The 20001-nt window shown below is 39.0% G+C and overlaps 1 protein-coding gene across 8 annotated transcripts in view; it reads left to right on the top strand.

Moving 5' to 3' along the window:
- Window positions 1-20001, top strand: part of AHCYL2 (adenosylhomocysteinase like 2) — a 164078-nt gene that overhangs the window by 112456 nt on the left and 31621 nt on the right. For 4 of the 8 annotated variants that reach the window (XM_047694586.1, XM_047694580.1, XM_047694583.1 and 1 more), the window contains exons 2-4: window positions 8066-8177; window positions 16420-16563; window positions 17016-17116. In XM_047694586.1, the coding sequence (XP_047550542.1) occupies window positions 8066-8177; window positions 16420-16563; window positions 17016-17116 (357 nt within the window). Of the gene's footprint in view, window positions 1-4856; window positions 4929-8065; window positions 8178-16419; window positions 16564-17015; window positions 17117-20001 lie in introns of those variants that run through there. The other 4 variants (XM_047694581.1, XM_047694585.1, XM_047694587.1 and 1 more) reach the window with 2 other exon arrangements.

Consider the following 20001-nt stretch of genomic DNA (forward strand, 5'->3'; position numbering starts at 1 on the left):
GAATATTACAGAAGAATTCCACAGAACATTAGTGTGTCAACTCAGAATCAATAAAAGTTTTATGGTAACTCTTACTCTCTGGCTAGTCCTCCCTGTTTTATCTGCTCAGCAGTACTCTCCAGAGGAGCTCCTACTGAACTTTTACTACTTCTTTTTATTTATGGAAACAAGAAAACCGTCTTACAAGAGTTAGTGACCATTGCTTAAGGGATATGATCTAGGACTTCCCAACTTCTAGAAAACATTCTTTAATGAAGTACAACTCTGCTTTGTTTTCAATATAGCATTTTTACTTAGAGATTTCTTTGCCCTTCTGGTTCAAAAACCAGGAAGATACTTATGATCAGCAAAATTTTTTTAACAACAGCAAGAAAGAGTAGGGCGGAGCTTGTCTTCATTAACTCAGTTTTTTATCTGTCTTTTCCTTGCCAAAGATTAACCTCTTGAGGCTTTCTTTCAGATACCAAATAAGTCATTAATTTCTGCTCTGATCTAGAAGTGCTTCATTAGGCTGCCACTGATACTCACTTACCCAGCAAACTGAGTCATCAAGGACCCTCTATGGTATATTGCCTACAGACTTTACCTATGAAGTATTAGAGTCCTTTTTAATACCCGAGAGAAAACCCTGGAGCCATCTCCCACGGTGGAGCCAAAATTTCAATTGAGGAAGATTTTAACCAAATATCTGACTTATGTTCCAGTTTATACAGTAATGTAATTAAATTTCCACCAAGACTATCCTTGCCTCCAAAGGAAGCATTACAAGACTCTCAAACCTTCTTTCAAGAGGAAAATTCAGCAGGAGAGCTGCATTATAAGACGTCCTTCTTTGTTAATGATCAACAGCAATAAGGGACTTGAATACTCCTTAGAGAATAGGACTCAGACCACACACAGCAGCTCACAGTACTCACACCTCTGATTCCCCTCAGGGAAATAAGCCAGGACAAGGTTTGAAGACTCCCCATCTTGAGAATTGATGAGGTCGACCTTCAAGTTAATATTCCATCAGTCACTGGAAAACTTCTGGAGCTTCTGCTCCTTAGCTGTTTTCATGTGAAGGATTTTTTAGCCTTGTTCAGGGATTTTATAGCTAAAAGGTTGAGGAACATATCCTTTTAAAGACTGTCCTTATTAATGTTTTTACTTCCCTTGAGAAATCTTTAGTCTCTACTGGTAGGTGAATTACCTCCTCTTACGTGCATGGAAAGCAGCAGTAACTTTTTTTTTTTTTTTAAGTTTTTACATTTTGATGTTTCCTCCTCCCATCCAAGCTGTCTGTAGTACTCGGTACTTTTCCATAGGAAATCTGATTGACTTTCCTTAGTACCCAGCCAGCTGGTTACCTAATTTTCTTTAGGCTAGAAATAATCTCTTTTATAGGTGAAGAATCTGTTCAGGCAGCTCATTTAGCTTGGAAGAGAGAGATGTGTCTAAGAATGCCTGAGCCATGTCTGCTTGGAAGTAAAAGAAAAATCTTTAACAGATCTGGTAAATGGTGGTAGAGGTAACCTGACTGTAACTCTGGGTCTGGATTGACACTTCAAAGCAGAGACCCATTTAGGAAACTGAGGAAAACTATGGGCCCTCTGCCCAGGAAAATATATACATACACAGAATTTTGCATTCTATGTTGGGTGTAGGTATAGACATCCATGAACTCTAGGTGAAGAACTTTTGACCTAAAAGAATAGAAATGCTAATATTTTATACTTATGTATCATTACATAGTCTCCAAAACCCTCTTATACACATCATTTTAAAAATTTCCTCAGTGCACATTTGAGATAGGCAAAGGAGCTATTACTATTCCCATTTTACAAATGAGGATTACCAGTGTTAAGTGCTGAAATGTTAAGAAATGGAGAGAGAGAAAACCACTTGTGATCATCCTTTGTAGTATGACTTTATGTACTTGAAAAGGAATTGTTTTCTCTTGGCCTGATCCTCTGTAGGGTAAATAGATCTTCTGCCTCCCCATGAGTCCTATTTTTCTTAATGTATTAACCATCTGCTCTTAACAGCCTTCAATTGTGAAAATCAGATTTAGGCCCAGTTCTCTTTATATCCTGTGTTGTGTATAAAGGATCACCTCATTCTACTCTCTGACCTTCCAAATAATCTTTTCTGCCTATGAATATGCCTCCATGGTTGTAGTCACAGATAGGATAAAATGGTTGGCTAAGGAGAGTCAAGAGCATTAAGGCTGCTTTATTTATGCTTAGAGTAAGTGGTAGACCAGAGGTTCTCTGAAGCGTAGTCCCCAGACTAGCAGCATCAAATCACCTGGGAGCTTGTTGGAAATGCAAAATCTTTAGCCACACCCAGATTTACTAAACCAGAAACTCTGGGGATGTGGCTTAGCAATACCTTTTAATAAGCTCTGTGCATGATTTTGATGCATCTGAAGTTTGAGAACTATTTTGTTAGATAAACTTGTTAAGTAGTAAGGCTTTTCCTGTCATTAATAGTGTCCTTAAATGTCTTCTAGTTGGATTTGGTATAGATCTGTTGTTCCCTCTGGCTCAGGTCTGTCTTGTCAGTGAAGCCTTGGACCAGCAAGTTCCTTTTCATCTGAGTGAGGAAAATCCAGAACCAGCTGAGTGTAGTAGGAAGGGCAGAAATTGAGTGATTCACTCTGCAAGCAGAAAAAGACTGATACATCTTATTTTGTGAAATTATGAGTAGGAGATCAGGATTGTCATTGGTGATGGTGAATCATATTTGAGTTCAGTTAATTTCTGTTTTAATTTTTGGTAGTGGCATTGGGCAAAGTTGCCAGTTAGAGAGCTGTTAGAGGGGTGCCTGGGTGGCTCAGATGGTTAAGCATCTGCCTTCAGCTCGGGTCATGATCCCAGGATCCAGGGATAGAGCTCTGCGTCAGGCTTCTTGCTCAACAGAGAGCCTGCTTCTCTCTCTCCGTCTGCCCGCTGTTCTCCTGCTTGTGTTCTCTCTCTCTCTCTCCCTCTCCCTCCCTCTCTCTCTCTGCGTGTCAAATAAATAAATAAAAATCTTAAAAAAAAAAAAAAAGCTGTTAGATTTCAGTCTATGAGTAGTCATTTCAGAATTGTTTGATTAGAGCCCCAAGACCATCTGGGCTGATATCATTTCTGAGACCCAATCTGATAAAAAAGTAAATTTAGGGATGCCTGGGTGGCTCAGTTGGTTAAGCTGCTGCCTTCAGCTCAGGTCATGATCCCAGGGTCCTGGGATGGAGCCCCACATCGGGCTCCTTGCTCAGCGGTGAGTCTGCTTCTCTCTCTGCCTCTGCCTGCCACTCTGCCTGCTTGGGCTCTCTCTCTCTCTGACAAATACATAACTAAATAAATTCTTTTAAAAAAAAAGTAAATTTAAAGCATAATTTTATTTATTTACTTAAGTGTAATTTAAAGTCAAATAATTTTAAAGATAAATTAAGAGGAATGGGGTGGGGCTAGTGTACCTAAGATTAGGACCAGGGGACTTTTTTCATCTTCTGATTAATATCATAAGATGTGGTATAGTAGAAAGAACTTTGGCTCTGTCATAAACACAGGCTCCTATTCCAGTCCCATCACTGACTTGCTGTGAGACCTCCAGCAAATCATTTGTTCTCTAATCTAATTCTATGATTAAGATAAATTCTTCCCTAATTTGTCAGTTGGGAATAATGATGCCTACTTTGTAAGATTCTTATACTGATTAATAGAATCAACATATATGCAGGGCTACGCGTACATAGTAGGAACTTAATAAATATTAGCTCTCTTACCTTTAGTCCATTCTTCCAAGATCTTTTCTCTCACAGTAAAGATTATCCTAAAAAAAAAAAAAAAAAAAATCTACCATTTATGTTCTTTCTTGTGCTCAACAACCATTTTTTTTTTTTTTTAAAGCAAGAATTCAAATCACATTCCCACTCCTGTCTCCGTAATATACAGTCGAATGTAGCTTTCCTATTTACTGGGCCCCTTCCAGAAGTCAGCAAATAAATAATGTGATTCTTTGTCCTTTCATTTGACTATTTGATATGTAACAAGGCCATTGTGATTCTGGGGACTCTGAGGAAATAGGAAATTCTCCTTTGTAGTCACACTTCCCACAAAACACACAGTTTTTTAAAAACTTCAGAAACAACAGAGTTACTCACCACCTAATCAGCAACAATCTTGAGATGGGACTAGGAACCATATGTCAAAACCTATGTAAAAGATGCACGATTAAAAGTACAGAAATGGGCTGAGAGAGTTCATTTCCTTGGTGACAGAGCTAAAACCAATGTCCGCAGCCTGACAAACCCAAGGACACCGTATAGCGTAGAGAGGCTGCCTCAGCATTTGACACCGTTTTTTTCTTACCTTTATAAATTCCCTCATTGTTTTAGTGACTCTCTAGTTAATTTATTTCTAATGAGACTAGGTTAACTAAAATCATTTGACATGGAAAAGCAGGAGGTAAGGTTAAAAAGGAACCTAATTAGCAAGTTAATTATAGCAGGCAAAAAAGTGAATGGGTTATATAAATAAGCTATTGTTATGCGCCTGCAAGTTGGGCCTTGTCAAGGGACGTGTTAAGGTTTAGAGGTCAGAGGATCCGTGTAATTAGGTGTTTAGGAAAAAAAAATAAAAGCAAAACAGCTACCAGAATTAGGAATGGTTGATGAGCCACTAACAGAAATGCCTTATTAAGTTGGGCTCTACTGCTGGAAGTGTTGTTGGAGCTGCTTCAGGGATTCCAGGGAAGGGCAGACCCCCCCCCCCCCCCCCCCCCGCCCAAAAAAAAACCTAGCTGGAACCAGAGCCAACAGAATTGCTGATGAGGAAGGTTTAAAGGCCTAGCCACGAGGGTCCCTGGACTGGAGAGGTGGCAGTAGGGCTGGTAATGTCACTATGCTGGGCAACAGGAAGAAATACATTGTCAATGGCAACTCTGGGATTAAAGCCCAGGTGAGGCTAAGCTCTTATTTAACCAGGCTTGCTGCCGCAATAGCCATTATTGTAATAGGCCAGCTGCTCTTTCCCTCCTTTGCTGCTTTCATCCCTGCTTCTGGCATAAGGTGAGCTGCCCCTCTCCTAACACTCTCTTTCCCTCCCTTGCCTGTTGGAATTAGGCAGTTGTCTCTGAAATAGTAAGAGAGGGTTAACTTAAAGGACTCTGATTTCACACAAGGTGGAAAAGATAGGGGTGGAATGTACCAGGGTACTTTGCCTGGGCGGCGGGAGAGGACTGTATTATGGGTTGAAGAATGTAATGACATTTAAGGAGAATTGAGAATTGGGCAACAGAGATGACCTACTTAAGCCATGTGTTCTGGTCGTCCGTAAACGATTAACATTTATTTATTGGGAAAAGTATATATAACTAATTCTATGTAAGTGGTTAGTCTCCTAATACTCTTCTACCTTAAATTTGAGGTCAGCATCTAATGAGTAAATAAGACTTAGAACCCTATGTTTTCGGGGCGCCTGGGTGGCTCAGTGGGTTAAGCCGCTGCTCAGGTCATGATCTCAGAGTCCTGGGATCGAGCCCCGCATCGGGCTCTCTGCTCAGCAGGGAGCCTGCTTCCTCCTCTCTCTCTGCCTGCCTCTCTGCCTGCTTGTGATCTCTCTGTCAAATAAATAAATAAAATCTTTAAAAAAAAAAAAAAAGAACCCTATGTTTTCAAGTAGCGTAGTCTTCTTTAGTGCCAAAAGACTTGGTGGGAGGAATTACTGTAATGGAGAAGACTGGAGAAAAAAGAGCTCAGTTTAGGGAAACTGGATTAAGATGAGCAGCCAGATAGCTCTACGGGTTAGCGTGATTGGGGTAAAGTGGTGTGCACCCACCCACTCCTGATCCTACACATCTAGAGAGGCATTGTGGCTGGCCCCCTCTAGTGGTGTGTGGGTTGGGGGGAAGCATATCTGAGGCAGGGTTTATCTGTTACCTTTTTTTTTTTTTTTCCAAAGTAGGTACTACTGAAGTTAGTGACTCATCCTGGCCTTTGGAAATCAATTACTACTCCTTTTCCTAGACGGGCCTCTTAAAAAAATAATAATAATTGCCTTGAACAAGGGTGGTGAAATGAAAGCCAGAGTTTTCAGCTTGACTGCTGTCCCTCCTCCCTGTCTTCTCACCCACTTTCCCCTGCCTAGCTTTTTTTTTTTTTTTCTTTTTGCCCCCAGAATGCTTTTAACTTTAGATTTGGGTTCTGCTTACCATATTTCCTTAATATTCAACCAAGTACAGACAGTGAAGCTAGAATAGGCTACTTCAGATTCATTGTTTGTTTGTTTTAAAGATTTTATTTATTTATTTGACAGAGAGAGAGAGAGATCACAAGTAGGCAGAGAGGCAGGCAGAGAAAGAGTGGGGAGCAGTCTCCCCACTGAGCAGAGAGCCCGATGTGGGGCTTGATCCCAGGACCCTGAGATAATGACCTGAGCCGAAGGCAGAGGCTTAACCCACTGAGCCACCCAGGCGCCCCAGATTCATTGTTTGAGCGTGTGATTGCCTACCGTGTGTCAGGCATTTGTGCCTGAGGATAGAAGGGTGAATAAGATGCATGGCTCCTGTCTTTATGGAGGATACAGGTAGATACTCATTTTCAGTGTGAGAATGCTGTGCTAGGAGAAGTATCTGGAAGTTCATGTATATCCCGTGGGAATGCATAGAAAGAGCACTGTATCTTTTTGAAATAAATTGCTACTTTAGCAAAATAGTCAATTTTGCCAATTTTTCACTTTGCAAAGAGCTTCTGAGCCAATGAATTTTCCTATTACTGAAAACAATTTGAAAACTCTAAAGTACTAACACAGGCTTCATTTGTTGTTACAGCTATGAAAATGCTATGAATTCCCCTAAAAGGTGTGCTAACCTAATGCAGTTTAGTATGAGACTCCTCTTCTCAATATTCAAATGACTCACTAGTTTCCTCTAACTGCAGGAATCAGTTTGGTCAGTTGCTTTCATTCTGCTAGGCTGTGTCTGTGTTCTGCCCACCAAGGAACCATCTTTTTGACATGAAAGGTAGTTGTCAGATCTTTGATCCTTCCTGCCTCCATGCTCCCTTGGATCCAGAATAACTGAAGCAATTATACAGACATTCAATTAGGGAGAAAGAAAAACGTCATTTGTTGAATAAATTATACAAGCTTTTCTTTGTAAAGTGCTGGACCCTCCAACAGTAGGAGAAAGAGATAAAATTATAAGAAAATTGTCAGATATTTGTCCAAAATGCAACCTCCAGAGTATTGCTGTATATACATAGTCAGTCCAGTCCTCTATCTACTCCTTCTACATCTGTTACGTTATAGTTAACAGATAATCAGTCCTGTGATTTTTTTAGGTATTTTATGATACCAAACATTTAAAATAATAAATGAATGTTTACTATAAGAACAGTGAATTGTAGGAGTGGGAGTTGGGGATGGATTTACTCAATCTATTGCAATGTTTTACAGTTTACATGTATTGTTTCACTTAAACCTATCTAAAACTTGTAAGGTAAATACTTTTGTCTTTGCTGTATTTATGAGAAAGGATCAAAAAAGCACCTTGGCCAACATCACATAGCTAATGAGTGGCATTGTCAGGATTTGAATGCAGTTTCAGAAAGTTCTGAGTGGAAAGCCTCTTTTTTTTCATTATACCATCCCATTTCCTGAAATTTTAAAAATCTGTAGACAAGTCACTTTACCTTTCTGTACCTTGCAGTTTTCTCGTCTAGATATGTGAATATTAGGATAAATAGGCTCAAAGATTCTTTCCAGCTTTAATTTTCAGCAAAACTATAGAAAGGAATATGACTCAGCTTTCTAAAAATTTATTTTAACCAGAACAACCCATTCTCCTTTTTTGTTGCAATTCTGTTGTAAAAGTTATATAGCCAGAGTTGATTAAAGATTTAAATTTGATAGAAATATAATGGGTAAAGAATTTTAAAAAATGATTCTGTCCAAAAAGTCTTCCCAAACATTCCCAGTATGGGTTGGTACAATCAGATCAACTGCAAAGGAAGGTAAGATCCTATAATGCAAGTTTTCAACTGCTATCTCAAAATGAAGGTTGTTTTCCTTTATATAACTAGCATTCTTTTTCTTAGCAGATCCAATTTGCTGACCAGAAGCAAGAATTCAACAAACGTCCCACCAAAATTGGACGTCGCTCTCTGTCTCGTTCCATTTCTCAGTCATCTACTGACAGCTACAGCTCAGGTGGGTACTGAGCGGCTGTGGACCCACCTGTGGAGGCTAATTAAGTGTGATCAGTTGACCCTCCTGTCCGTTTAAGTACTGTCCAACCTGTGCTGTGAAATAGACACTTTGATTCTCAATCAAAATTTAGACCAAAATTCTAGATGGAATCTTTAGATTCCTTGAGGATTCAAAGTGGAACTGAATAGAGATCTCTTCTTCCAATAAAGGCAGAAAGGGTGATCAACAAACCTGATTTCTAATTTCTTCAGAGGGTGGGCATATGTAATTTACTGATGACCTTCATTGAACAGGATGTATAAAGACTTGTGTTGTTTTCCATTCTTTGAAAATAAAAGAGGAATTCCCCATCCCTCCATTCAGAACTTGCAAATTAATGGGGAAAGCTTAATTGCACCAAGAAACAATGGAAACATTCAAGTGGGTCCTAGTTCTAGGGATCCCTTTGCTTTCTCTTCTAAGCTGTCACTCCTTCCTTCCTTTGCAGTGGCATTAATTCAAATATATGGGCTCTGAAGCTATCATTTAATGCCAGATGAGCTGTTACCACACAGCACCCTTAAAGACATTGACCATTTGTGCAGCAGTGCCTGCTATGTATCTGATCTCATATGGGGCTATTTTATTTTCCTCTTATGTTGGAATATCATAGGAAGCTGACTGTTTGCCCTAGTTATCTCTTCATATTACAAATAGTAATCATCTTCAGAAATTTTTCATCGTGACCTAAAATTTTGTTTGTTCTTCACACAAATAGGAAAGTAGTATCTGTTATATAAAATTGTAGAAAGCTTGTTTGGGAAGCTGTAACTTTTAGGTTGGGTGAATTATTATTTACACTTGTTATATTTCTCTTTTTACTCCTCCTTACCCCCAAAACAGAATGATGTAAATCCCTATGGATTTCTGTGTAAAGATATGTGTAAAAATTGTGTATCTATCTTACTCTGCTAAAATAACCAGAGTTGAGCATTCATGAACCAGTTGATATAACTCTGGAAGCCTTAATAATTGTGAAAATGGGCATTGTAAAATGATGTGTAACATTTTAGACTGTGAGTTTATACATATTATATAAAGATTGATACAAACAGTAACTATACTAAGTTTTAAGGCCAGCTCAGTCTTCTCCCTGCACACTAGATCTGTATTTCTAGTTGTGTTCCTGCAGAGAAAACCAATGCCTGCCTTCCTAATGAACGCTTACATGTAGGGAGGGCACTTATAAAATATTTATTTAACAAGAAAGTATGACTGATGCCCTTGGTTTCTAAGTGAACACATATTTGCCTGCTATAGTTCACTGGTAAGTGACTGATGTCACCCTGGAAAACTTGGACCTTTTAGGTTGAACTACATGAAGTTGCCATTTTTATAGTCAAAAATTGTCAACCTTCTATATCCATTTAAGAATATTAAGTTCAGGGAGCCTGGGTGACTCAGTGGGTTAAGCCTCTGCCTTCGGCTCAGGTCATGATCTCAGGGACCTGGGATTGAGTCCCGCATTGGGCTCTCTGCTCAGGCGGGAACCTGCTTCCTCCTCTCTCTCTGCCTGCCTCTCTGCCTACTTGTGATCTCTCTCTGTCAAATAAATAAAATCTTTAAAAAAAAAAAAAGAATATTAAGTTCAAGAGCATGGAGTCAAACCATTCTGGAAATAGAAAATAACTTAAGATCAATTACTCAGCTTCCCACTGCATGCCAGAATTACCTTGTTAGTGTCCCTGACAAATGGCCATCTGGTTTCTTTGGGAGCATTCTAGATGATAGGGTGATTCTTGCTTTATCTAGTTATGAGAGCTCTACCAGCTCTCATATAATCCCTGGAATTTAATGATTTTACATAGAAATTTAAAAAATCACCATTTTCAGGGCATCCCACTGTCCTGGTTATCCTCATCTGGATAAATTAAAGATTAAGTGTCCTTCTAAAAATATGTCTTTGGCTGTAATATCCCATTTACAATCTGAAATAATTTATAGGAAGTGCTATTTCCATAAACTCAGTGCTTTTAAAATGAAATGTAAGATGATGTTTGCTCCTTTTTTTTTTTAGATTTATTTATTTATTTTAGAGAGAGAGAAAGAGAGTGGGGGTTGAGTGAGGGGCAGAGGGAGAGGGAGAGAATCTCAGGCAGACTCCCCGCTGAGCACAGAACCCAATCCCTCCAACCCCAAGATCATGACCTGAGCTGAAATCAAGAGCCGGATGCTTAACCGACTGAGCCACCCAGGCGCCTGGATGTTTGCTTCTTTTGCAGCTATTTCATAAACTCTTGTTACCTTGCTTTGTTTTTGTTTTTTGGGTTTTTTTTTTCGCATGAACAATGGGCAGGGCCTGGTGTGGGAGTTAGGAGAGACCTCCTTTCTAGGCTTTGATCCATGTGTGATGTGTTTGTGTGGTCTTGAAAAACTCTTTCTGCCTGTGGTGTTCATAAGTAAGAGTTATAAGAGAAGTTCCCAATGTTCACAATGAGAAGTTAACATGAGATGAGACAGAAAATGCCCTATATCGATCAAATGAAAAGCCAGGAATATGGAATTGACTTATAGCTTTCTAAATACAGGAAGATATGCAAATGCATGTCAATAAAAGCTTGGAACCCTTTTTCAGCATACATTATCATTTAAGTGACTATAGAAAGTGGTAGCATTGGAGAGCCTCAAGACTGATTCTTGGATCTCCTCTCTGTTTATATTCCCCCTATGTGAGTTCATGCAGCCTCATAGTTTTAAATATTATGTATTGCCGTTTGAGCCTCAGCTTTTATCTCTGCCTCAGATCTCTCCCCTACACACTAGATCCATATATTCAATTACCTGCTCAGTCCTTTCACTTGGATGTTTTATAGGCATCTCCAATGTGTTAAAAACTGAGCTCCTGAGTTCCAAGCTTGCCCCTCTTTAGTTTATTCACTGCACTACAGCCAGATTCATTCTCTTGAAATATGTCAGGTCGTATCAGTTCTCCCCTCCAAACCCTCTAATGCTTCCGAGTCTCACTCAGAGTAAAGACTAAAGTTCTTACAGTGGCCTACACAGCCCTATATCATCCCATTACGTTTCTAATCGCATTGCTACCTTCCCAGACTTCCCCTCCTCTTCCAGCTAGACGTTTCACTCCAGCCATACTAGGCTCCTTAACTGCTGTTTTGTTATTTCAAAACATGCCAGGCACTCTCCGGCGTTAAGGTCTTTGCATTTGTTATTTCCTTTGCCTGGGATGCTCTGAGATAGCCTAGCTGGGCATCCTACCTTCTTCAGTTCTTAACTAAAGATTACATTCTCATTGAGGCCTATCCTGGTTCTCAGAATTGCACAAATACCCCACACCAATATCAACAACTTTGATATTCCCTATCAAAGTTTCCTCCTTTATTTTTCTCCATAGCACTTATTATCATACAACATACTGTGTATTTTACTAATTTATTATTGTTTCTCCCCTTACTTGAATAAGAGATCCATGAGAACAGAGATTTGGCTGTTTTGTACTTTTCTATTACCGACCTTTAGAAATGCTTGACACATAAGAGGTGCTTGATAACTAAATATTGGTGAAAGGTGCCCAGCCCTTTACTTCATATTCTTGTTGAGGTCTCTGATATACTCTGTATGTGAACAGCTAGAAGAAGGTTTATGACCTTTCAAAAAAAGATACCTCCCTACCCAGAATGTTTGTTTTGCTGAAGTTACTTGGAGGTTTGGGTAGTCTATGGCCTCTTCTCTCTGCCTAAAGATCCTGGTGCTAAGTTTTGGTATGCTTTCATTTAGAAGCCTGTATCAATCTTTCTCAAGCGGGGCTCCTCATCAGAATCACAGAACACAGAAAAGAACTGGAGACGTTGTTTTCTCAGTTCTCCGAAGGATGGTTCATGACCAGCACCCTTTCAGATGGATAGGAGAGAATTTAATTTAATTTAATAATTCAATTAATAATTTGATTTAATAATTTAAAAATCCATATTCTATGGATGCTTCAAGGCATTAAGGCTTAATTCTAGTGGAACCCAGGTTGAAAAGAGCTACATTAATTCCTAAAATTTCTGCATTGTTCCTGAAATTGTTTATAAGAAACAAACTTCTGAAAACTCTTTCCTAAAGCACAGAACCTCATGAAAACAAGTGAGCAGAAGAGACTTCTTCAAAGTCAAAACATTCTCATTGATATATGTCTAAAAAAGCTGCCTTTGCAGTGAGTTAATTGGTTAAAGATAAGAAAGGAAGACTGAAGTCCCTTCATTCATAATAGGTTCTTATAAAACTTAAAAAATTATTTTCAGATTTTTCCAAATAACAAAGTTTTGTTTGTTTGTATCTTGGTTGCTAACATAGCTTTTCACATATTTCTAGAGTGTTATTCATCAATGAAATCTGCTGTACATTGACACACATGTCCCTACTGTTATTTCCATTGCCAAATGAATAGATTGGGCCCAAGAGGAATTGTCTGACTTAAAATACTCTAATAGGACTAATTCATCTGGGAGTCTGACTACTTCTTCTCCTAGCAATAACCCTTAATATCACAGCTGCTAGGAGGTAAATCTTCATCAGGCTTGAGCCATAGAACATATGTTTGTTCTATGGGATAGATTACAGATTAGTAATTCAAGAGTTATATTTTGATTCTGGGTTATCATGAAACAAGAGAACACCCCATGTGAAGTTACATTGTACTTTATATTACTTTTCTGCCTAGAAATTGAACCCTTTTTGTACTCTCATTTATTCATGAGATTTTTGTGGTGGAGATAGTTAGGGGAAAGAAAGAGCGTGGGAGAGAGATCCATCAAACTCCCAATTTTACAGTTGGATAAACTGAAAATTGGTCACAACCAATTAGAGGTAAAGCTAGAGCTCACGCTGTACTTCAGTTGGTTATTGCCTTGATTATCAGTTGTTCATTTTTAATTGAATTATAGCTCTGGGCTTCAGAGTGTGACAGCTGTAAACATTTTGGAAACTATGCAAGCATGTGTATATATTATATACGTTTTGGGTTTCTCTAAATTTTCTTAGGAAAAAACCTTTGATGCAGTCTCAGATAGTTTCATGAATGTGCTACTTTAAATATAGTGACAGAAGTAAGTATGGATTCAAAAAGCAAATATCATGCTATTTCAGGAATAATCTTTCCATTGTGTTTGCAGAAATACCCTCTCTTGGTTTGGGTCTATCAGCCATTTTGCATTCACATATTAGTACAATCTAGACAACTGATACTTTTGTTTCTCACCTGATAACAGGTTTGCACAAAGGACTCTTTGAAAACAAATCTCTCTTGGCTCAAAACATTAAGCAAACTATATCCAGTTGACTACTATGAAAAAAATAAAATACTGCATTTGGGGAGTTTTTTTTAGAGCAGAGAGGTGGTATAATTCTTTTTGAGAGAGAAAAAAAAACAACTCAAGCCAAAAATTTGAGTGCTTTTTCAAAGAGGAAATTGGGGGGTTATTTTTGTTGTTGTTGTTTGTGTGGTTTCTTATTTTGTTTTGTTTTTTGTTTTTACCCTGACTCATCCTTAGAAGCTGGAGAGGCATAGGAGAGGAATGCTATTCTGGGTAGAGTTAGGACTCCAGTCCCAACCTTTTTCCTCCCTGCCAGCCAGCCACCTGCTGCTCTTTTAGGTTAGTAGATGAGGGAGGTAGAAAAAAAAAGAAACTGCTAAATAATATTGTATGCATGTCATTCCTTTCCCATTCAAAATCCTGACGCTGAGTAAGAACCTTTAAAAATGTTATATCTGGGGGCGCCTGGGTGGCTCAGTGGGTTAAAGCCTCTGCCTTCAGCTCAGGTCATGATCCCAGGGTCCTGGGATCGAGCCCCGCATCGGGCTCTCTGCTCGGCGGGGAGCCTGCTTCCTCCTCTCTCTGACTGTCTCTCTGCCTGCTTGTAATCTCTGTCTGTCAAATAAATAAATAAAATCTTTAAAAAAAAATGTTATATCTGGTATTAAATTAAAAATATTCGCAAAAGCCAACAATAATATCAGGTGTCATTTATTGAGTGCTTAATTACTTTATACCAAGCATTGCACTAAGCTCTATACTTACATTATCTTATTTAATCTTCTCAACAACTTGACTCTGAAAGTTACATCTTCTTATTTTACAGTCAGCTTCGTAGCACATATTACAACCATAGGAAAAGAAAATCTCCAATTAATTTTGTAATTATTTCATGTCTGACTTACCTATTAGACTGAAAACTCCATGAAGATAAAGACAATCCATATTTGCTCTCTATACCCAGTACTTGGACTCTGCCTGGTATACAGTAGACACAAAATAAAAATTTGTTGAATGAACAACCGAATGTGTGAATGACTGGATTTGTGAAGGAATTAATAATTCTACTAATCAGGTTCTGGAACACTTTTTCTATACCCAGAAACAGAGACTGAGACTTCAAAGTCTGTCTGACTCCAGAACACATATCCACTATATAAATGGCCTTTGGAGAACATAGAAATCATTATGCCTCTAGAAAAGGATTTGAGGGGCGCCTGGGTGGCTCAGTGGGTTAAGCTGCTGCCTTCGGCTCAGGTCATGATCCCAGGTCCTGGGTTCGAGCCCCACATCGGGCTTTCTGCTCAGCAGGGAGCCTGCTTCCTCCTCTCTCTCTTCCTGCCTCTCTGCTTACTTGTGATTTCTCTCTGTCAAATAAATAAATAAAATCTTTAAAAAAAAAAAAAAGAAAAGAAAAGGATTTGAAATTTCAGGATATTCTGAATGTAAACACTTTCTTCAAAAGCAGTTATGCTATAAATTATGGTCAAGATTAGGGATGGCCATTATCTTTCTTCCCTCAGGTGGTAGAAGCATAGTTCCCCTAAGCCCCCAGCATATAAGCTATTTCTGAGTATTGATTAGTGAAACAGATGACTGCCCAGGAAGCTGTTTCTGGGCTCTGTTGCCAAAGGTACTTTGAACTCTTGCTCACCCTAGGAGGGAGAACCACAGACTCTTTATACAGATTAATTCCTTTCAAGAACAAAAGTCCTTTTGGGGATTTACTAATTCCTTCACCTCCCTTGGTGCCCGTGTTCATTCTTGTTGCCTCGTGTTAGGACTTTGCTCTAGGGAAGTTTTCCAGCTCCAGGAGAGACATTCAGGCCCCTGCTGCCCAAACATTTTGTAGTGCCATGCCCGATTAACTGGGCAAGGTCAGACTTGCCTTTTACAGCTCTCCCAGATATAGATCCTTTGCTAAAAAATCCCAGAAATGCCTTAATTCTCTGGATGTAAGTAGATCAGAGCACCATAGACCTTAGGAGATCTGAGTGTTTACAGCTTTTCCCCCCTAAATGTGATGGAAGTACTTCTTATCCCATTGAGAGATATGTAGTGCCTTTATATCCCCCAACCTCCCTGGCCCCTCAAAAAATTTTAAAAAAAATTTTTTTTAAACAATTTAAAAACAAAACAAAAAAACCCACAACAAACTTTGAGGACTACTTAGGAAGAAACTATCCTCCAAAACTTAAATATAAATCATGGAAGGAAATTAAAACATCCAGCAAATGATTAGCAACTACAGAATTGTATGAAGACTGAAAAGACCTCAGCTAAACATGTGAGTAGCAGCAGTTGCCTGTTAGCCACCATCACAACTCTGAGACCTTCCACCTTCTAGCGTGTATTGCTAAATGGATTAATCATAAGGACATTTTAGTATACCAAAGGAGGATTTATGCACTTCTTTGGGAACCTAAAATGCCTATTGCCGGGCCCACTGAGGCCAGCAAGAAGGGAGAGCACACTGAATACTTCATTGTCAATATCTAATTGGGTCTGCAGGCATAGTTCAGCCTCATCAGAGCCAGTCTTCAAAAGAAGGCTCTGTTATGTCAGACAAACACTTTTTGTGGAGTTCTTAATTACTTTCCCATGGGTTCTCTAGGTCTTATCTGTTCAGTTATTGTGCTAAAACACAAATTACAATAGGCATCTAAGCAGCAGACAGAGAAGGGTAGCTTGGATCCGAGAATCCCATAGGTTAATGACTGTGATCTTGCACTACCCAAGCGCCCTCTGGCTTCCTCTTTCTGACCTGTGGCTAGCACTTTCCACAGGAGGTGGTTGAAGCAGCTCCAGACTGCCATGTTAGGTGTCTGCCATCAAGGTGTACACCTGTGTGGTGGTGGATGACCCGAGAAGCCTCAGTTCATTCCATGGTTTGGTATTTTAGAGGAAGCTGTTCTTCTCCCTGAGGGTTTTTTATTCTGTCATTTCAGCGGCTTCCTATACAGATAGCTCTGATGATGAGACCTCTCCTAGGGATAAGCAGCAAAAGAACTCTAAGGGAAGCAGTGACTTCTGTGTCAAGAATATCAAACAGGCAGAGTTTGGACGAAGAGAAATTGAAATTGCCGAACAAGGTAAAGAAAGCCAGCACTTTTTCCTTCTCAAGTTGTCTAGGTCTTTTTGTCCATGTTAATCTCTTTTTATGTCCTGGGGTCTAGTTGCTTGTGAAATTTAAGTGTGGTTTTACAGAATACTTACTACAAAAGAAATCTGAACTTAGGAAACACTGTGGGGAGGGAGTGAACTCTGGTGGGTCTACAAGGAGCTCCTCCTATACCAGGAAAAGGGGAAGAGAGTAGATGAGGAGGACTGGGATATAGGGCATCCGAACTCTGGAGCATTTGCCTCTCCAGGCCTCTTAGAATGAAAAATCAGGTTCAATGTCTTGATTCCTTGAGAGGCCCAATCTAACGAAGAACCTGATCAGGGGAAGAATCTTCTCTTAAGAGAATAAGTTCTTCTGTTTATTCTTTCTGTCTCATTCCCTCCTCTCTAATAGTGCTGTGTATGTTTTGTGCCTTTTCAGAAATGCCTGCACTGATGGCTTTGAGGAAGAGAGCTCAAGGAGAAAAACCTTTGGCTGGAGCCAAAATTGTGGGTTGCACACACATCACTGCTCAGACTGCTGTGAGTCCTTTTTCCTTCACATAATAATAGTTAATAATAGCCACCAGCTGTTGAGTGTTTGCAGCATGCCAAGCAGCGGGTTAAGAACTTAATAAGTATTAGTTTATTAATCCTCAAAATGGCCAGGTAAAGCAGGTATTCCTGTTTCTATTTTACAAATGAGGAAACTAGGGCTCAGAGTGTTTTAAGTACTTTGTCCGAGGTTATACAGCTAGTAAATCATAGAATTTGGATTTGAACTTCAATATATGAGTCCCAAGTTTATGCTTTCTCTGTGCTGCACTGCTTTCCCCTTATCTTCCCTTCCAGTATCATTTCTTTCTTTCTTTCTTTTTTTAAAAGATTTTATTTATTTATTTAACAGAGAGATCACAAGTAGGCAGAGAGGCAGGCGAGGGGGTGGGGGGGGGAAGCAGGCTCCCGGCTGAGCAGAGAGCCCGATGTGGGGCTCGATCCCAGGACCCTGGGATCATGACCTGAGCCAAAGGCAGAGGCTTGACCCACTGAGCCACCCAGGCACCCCTCCAGTGTCATTTCTGTGAGGCAGCTCTCTTTGGTTGCTTTCAGCTGCAAGTGAGAGAAAACCTGATTCAACCTGGCTCATACATAAAGGAATTTATTATATTTCATAGCTAGAAGTCCAGAGGTAAGGTGGACTTTAGATGTGGGATCTCAGGGCTCCAGTTTCATCTGTCTGATTTTCTTGGAGCTGCCTTGTCACTTATTTCATCCTCAGGTTCATAGCAAGATGATTACAGCTCTTTGAGCCATCACAAATTAACATGAAGAATAAGGATCATTTCTTCCTCTTCCCCAAGAGCAAGATATTCCATCATGTGTCATTGAACTGGGTCACATGCCTATGGCCTACCAGTCGGGCTGAGAGGACTGAATTTATCATGATTCATTTAGACCAGCAATTCTCACCCCTATCAGATTCAGTGTCTCCTTTTTATAAAAATATTAAAAATATTTTTGCAATGTCCTGTATTATCTTAGAATAAAATTCAAATAAAACATACCTCGGTACATATTTTTTTTAATTAATATAAAATCTTAACTGAAATTTGAAGGAGGAATAAAAGAAAAGTAATTTATAATGAAAAAAATGTGTTTTTTGGTATGTAAATGCTTAGGCACAAGAATAGTGAAATACTTGGATATTTGTACTTCCTCATAACATTATTTAGATGAGAATGCCACAGCTGTAGATGGGGATACTGGTTACTGGTTACTGGTTCTAGAGTGTCAGATTGGCATTGCCAAATTATATGATTTTCTGAATCATAATAAACTATAAACAACTTTTAAAATTTCTAAACAACAGCAAAAAGTGTGTGTTTTCTCTTAATTTACACACTTGTTGCATTCCTGGAAAAGTTATTATTATTTTGTATTGAAACTACAAAACATTTTTTGGTAACGTGAAGTGGAATAAGGTTCTAAACTTAGATAATTATAAATAGGTTTCTCACACATGTGAGAACATTTGAAAACTACTAAATGTGGTGTGCTTTTGTTGGTTTTGTTGTAAGAGACTGTCTCTGTACTTTCAAAATATCAAAACCTTTGGTCCTGATCACTAAATGCCAGGAGCATTCCCCTCCCAATTATTGTAACAATCAGAAATGCCCCCATAGTTTTCCAGCGCTCTTCTGTTGAGAACCACTGACTCAGAGCCGTCATCAAAGATATAAGAGATATTGAATTGCCAACCATAATGAGACCAGTACAGGAAATTGATGTATCGAGAATTCATCTGAAATCTTTTGTATGATTTATAAGACTCAGGTCAACTGTATGGTTAGATCAACTTTCAGAAGATTGTCTCCTGAAGCATAACACTTATTTATATGGCCACATTACTGATTAAGTACAGCAGAGAGTCCTTAAGACCCAGGTAGCTACTGTGAACATCTTTCCATGAGACTTTCTGGATTACATGTTCTCTAAGGGAAAAAAATACCTTGACTGCCCAAAATTAATGTAATAAATTGAAAAGCTGATTCTTTTTGGAGCCACAGACTAATGAATCAAGGCAGAAACTCTCTTGGAATCTTTTTTGGGCTTCCCCAGTCAGGGACATGAGACTTAAGTGTGGCGGCTTAAAATAGTAAGTGCTCTGTACTGTCTCATGTTGCTAAATTACATCTAGTTTCTTTTTTACCCCCTGGCTCACCAAACATTACCACTTTTCAGGATTCCCTTTTATTTTCTCTTGAATGGAATAATCAAAATTAGTTTACCAATTTTTTTTTTTTTTTTTTTTTTTTTTTTTAAAGATTTTATTTATTTATTTGACAGAGAGAGATCACAAGCAGGCAGAGAGGCAGGCAGAGAGACAGGAGGAAGCAGGCTCCCTGCTGAGCAGAGAGCCCGATGCGGGACTCGATCCCAGGACTCTGAGATCATGACCTGAGCCGAAGGCAGCGGCTCAACCCACTGAGCCACCCAGGCGCCCCTAGTTTACCAATTTTTAATATTATTTTGTTTTTCCCTCCCCACATTTTTTCTTTTTCCTTTAAAAAATAATTACAAAGGAATTTTGCTTTGTTTTTAATCTCGACTTTCTTTTTCTGATTACAAAGGTAGTTCATATTCATTTTATAATACTCAGTCATTACCACAGTCATTAGCATAAAAGGCAATCACCTATAATCCCATGTTCCAGAAGTAACTATCATAGTTAATGGTTTCCCATCCATGTTTCTAATAGACTTGGATCTATTTATATTTTTTAGGTGTGTTTCCATAGTTCCTTCTAATAACCAGATTTCTTTGCTATTCTCTCTAAATAGTGATGATTGAAAGTTGGGTTAAACCAGCTTCTAAGCTCTCTCCTCCTTCCATTTCTACCTGCATTCACTTCTGCTTGAGCCCTAACA

The sequence above is a fragment of the Lutra lutra genome, chromosome 11, assembly GCF_902655055.1.
Source record: "Lutra lutra chromosome 11, mLutLut1.2, whole genome shotgun sequence".
Taxonomy (NCBI): Eukaryota; Metazoa; Chordata; class Mammalia; order Carnivora; family Mustelidae; genus Lutra; species Lutra lutra.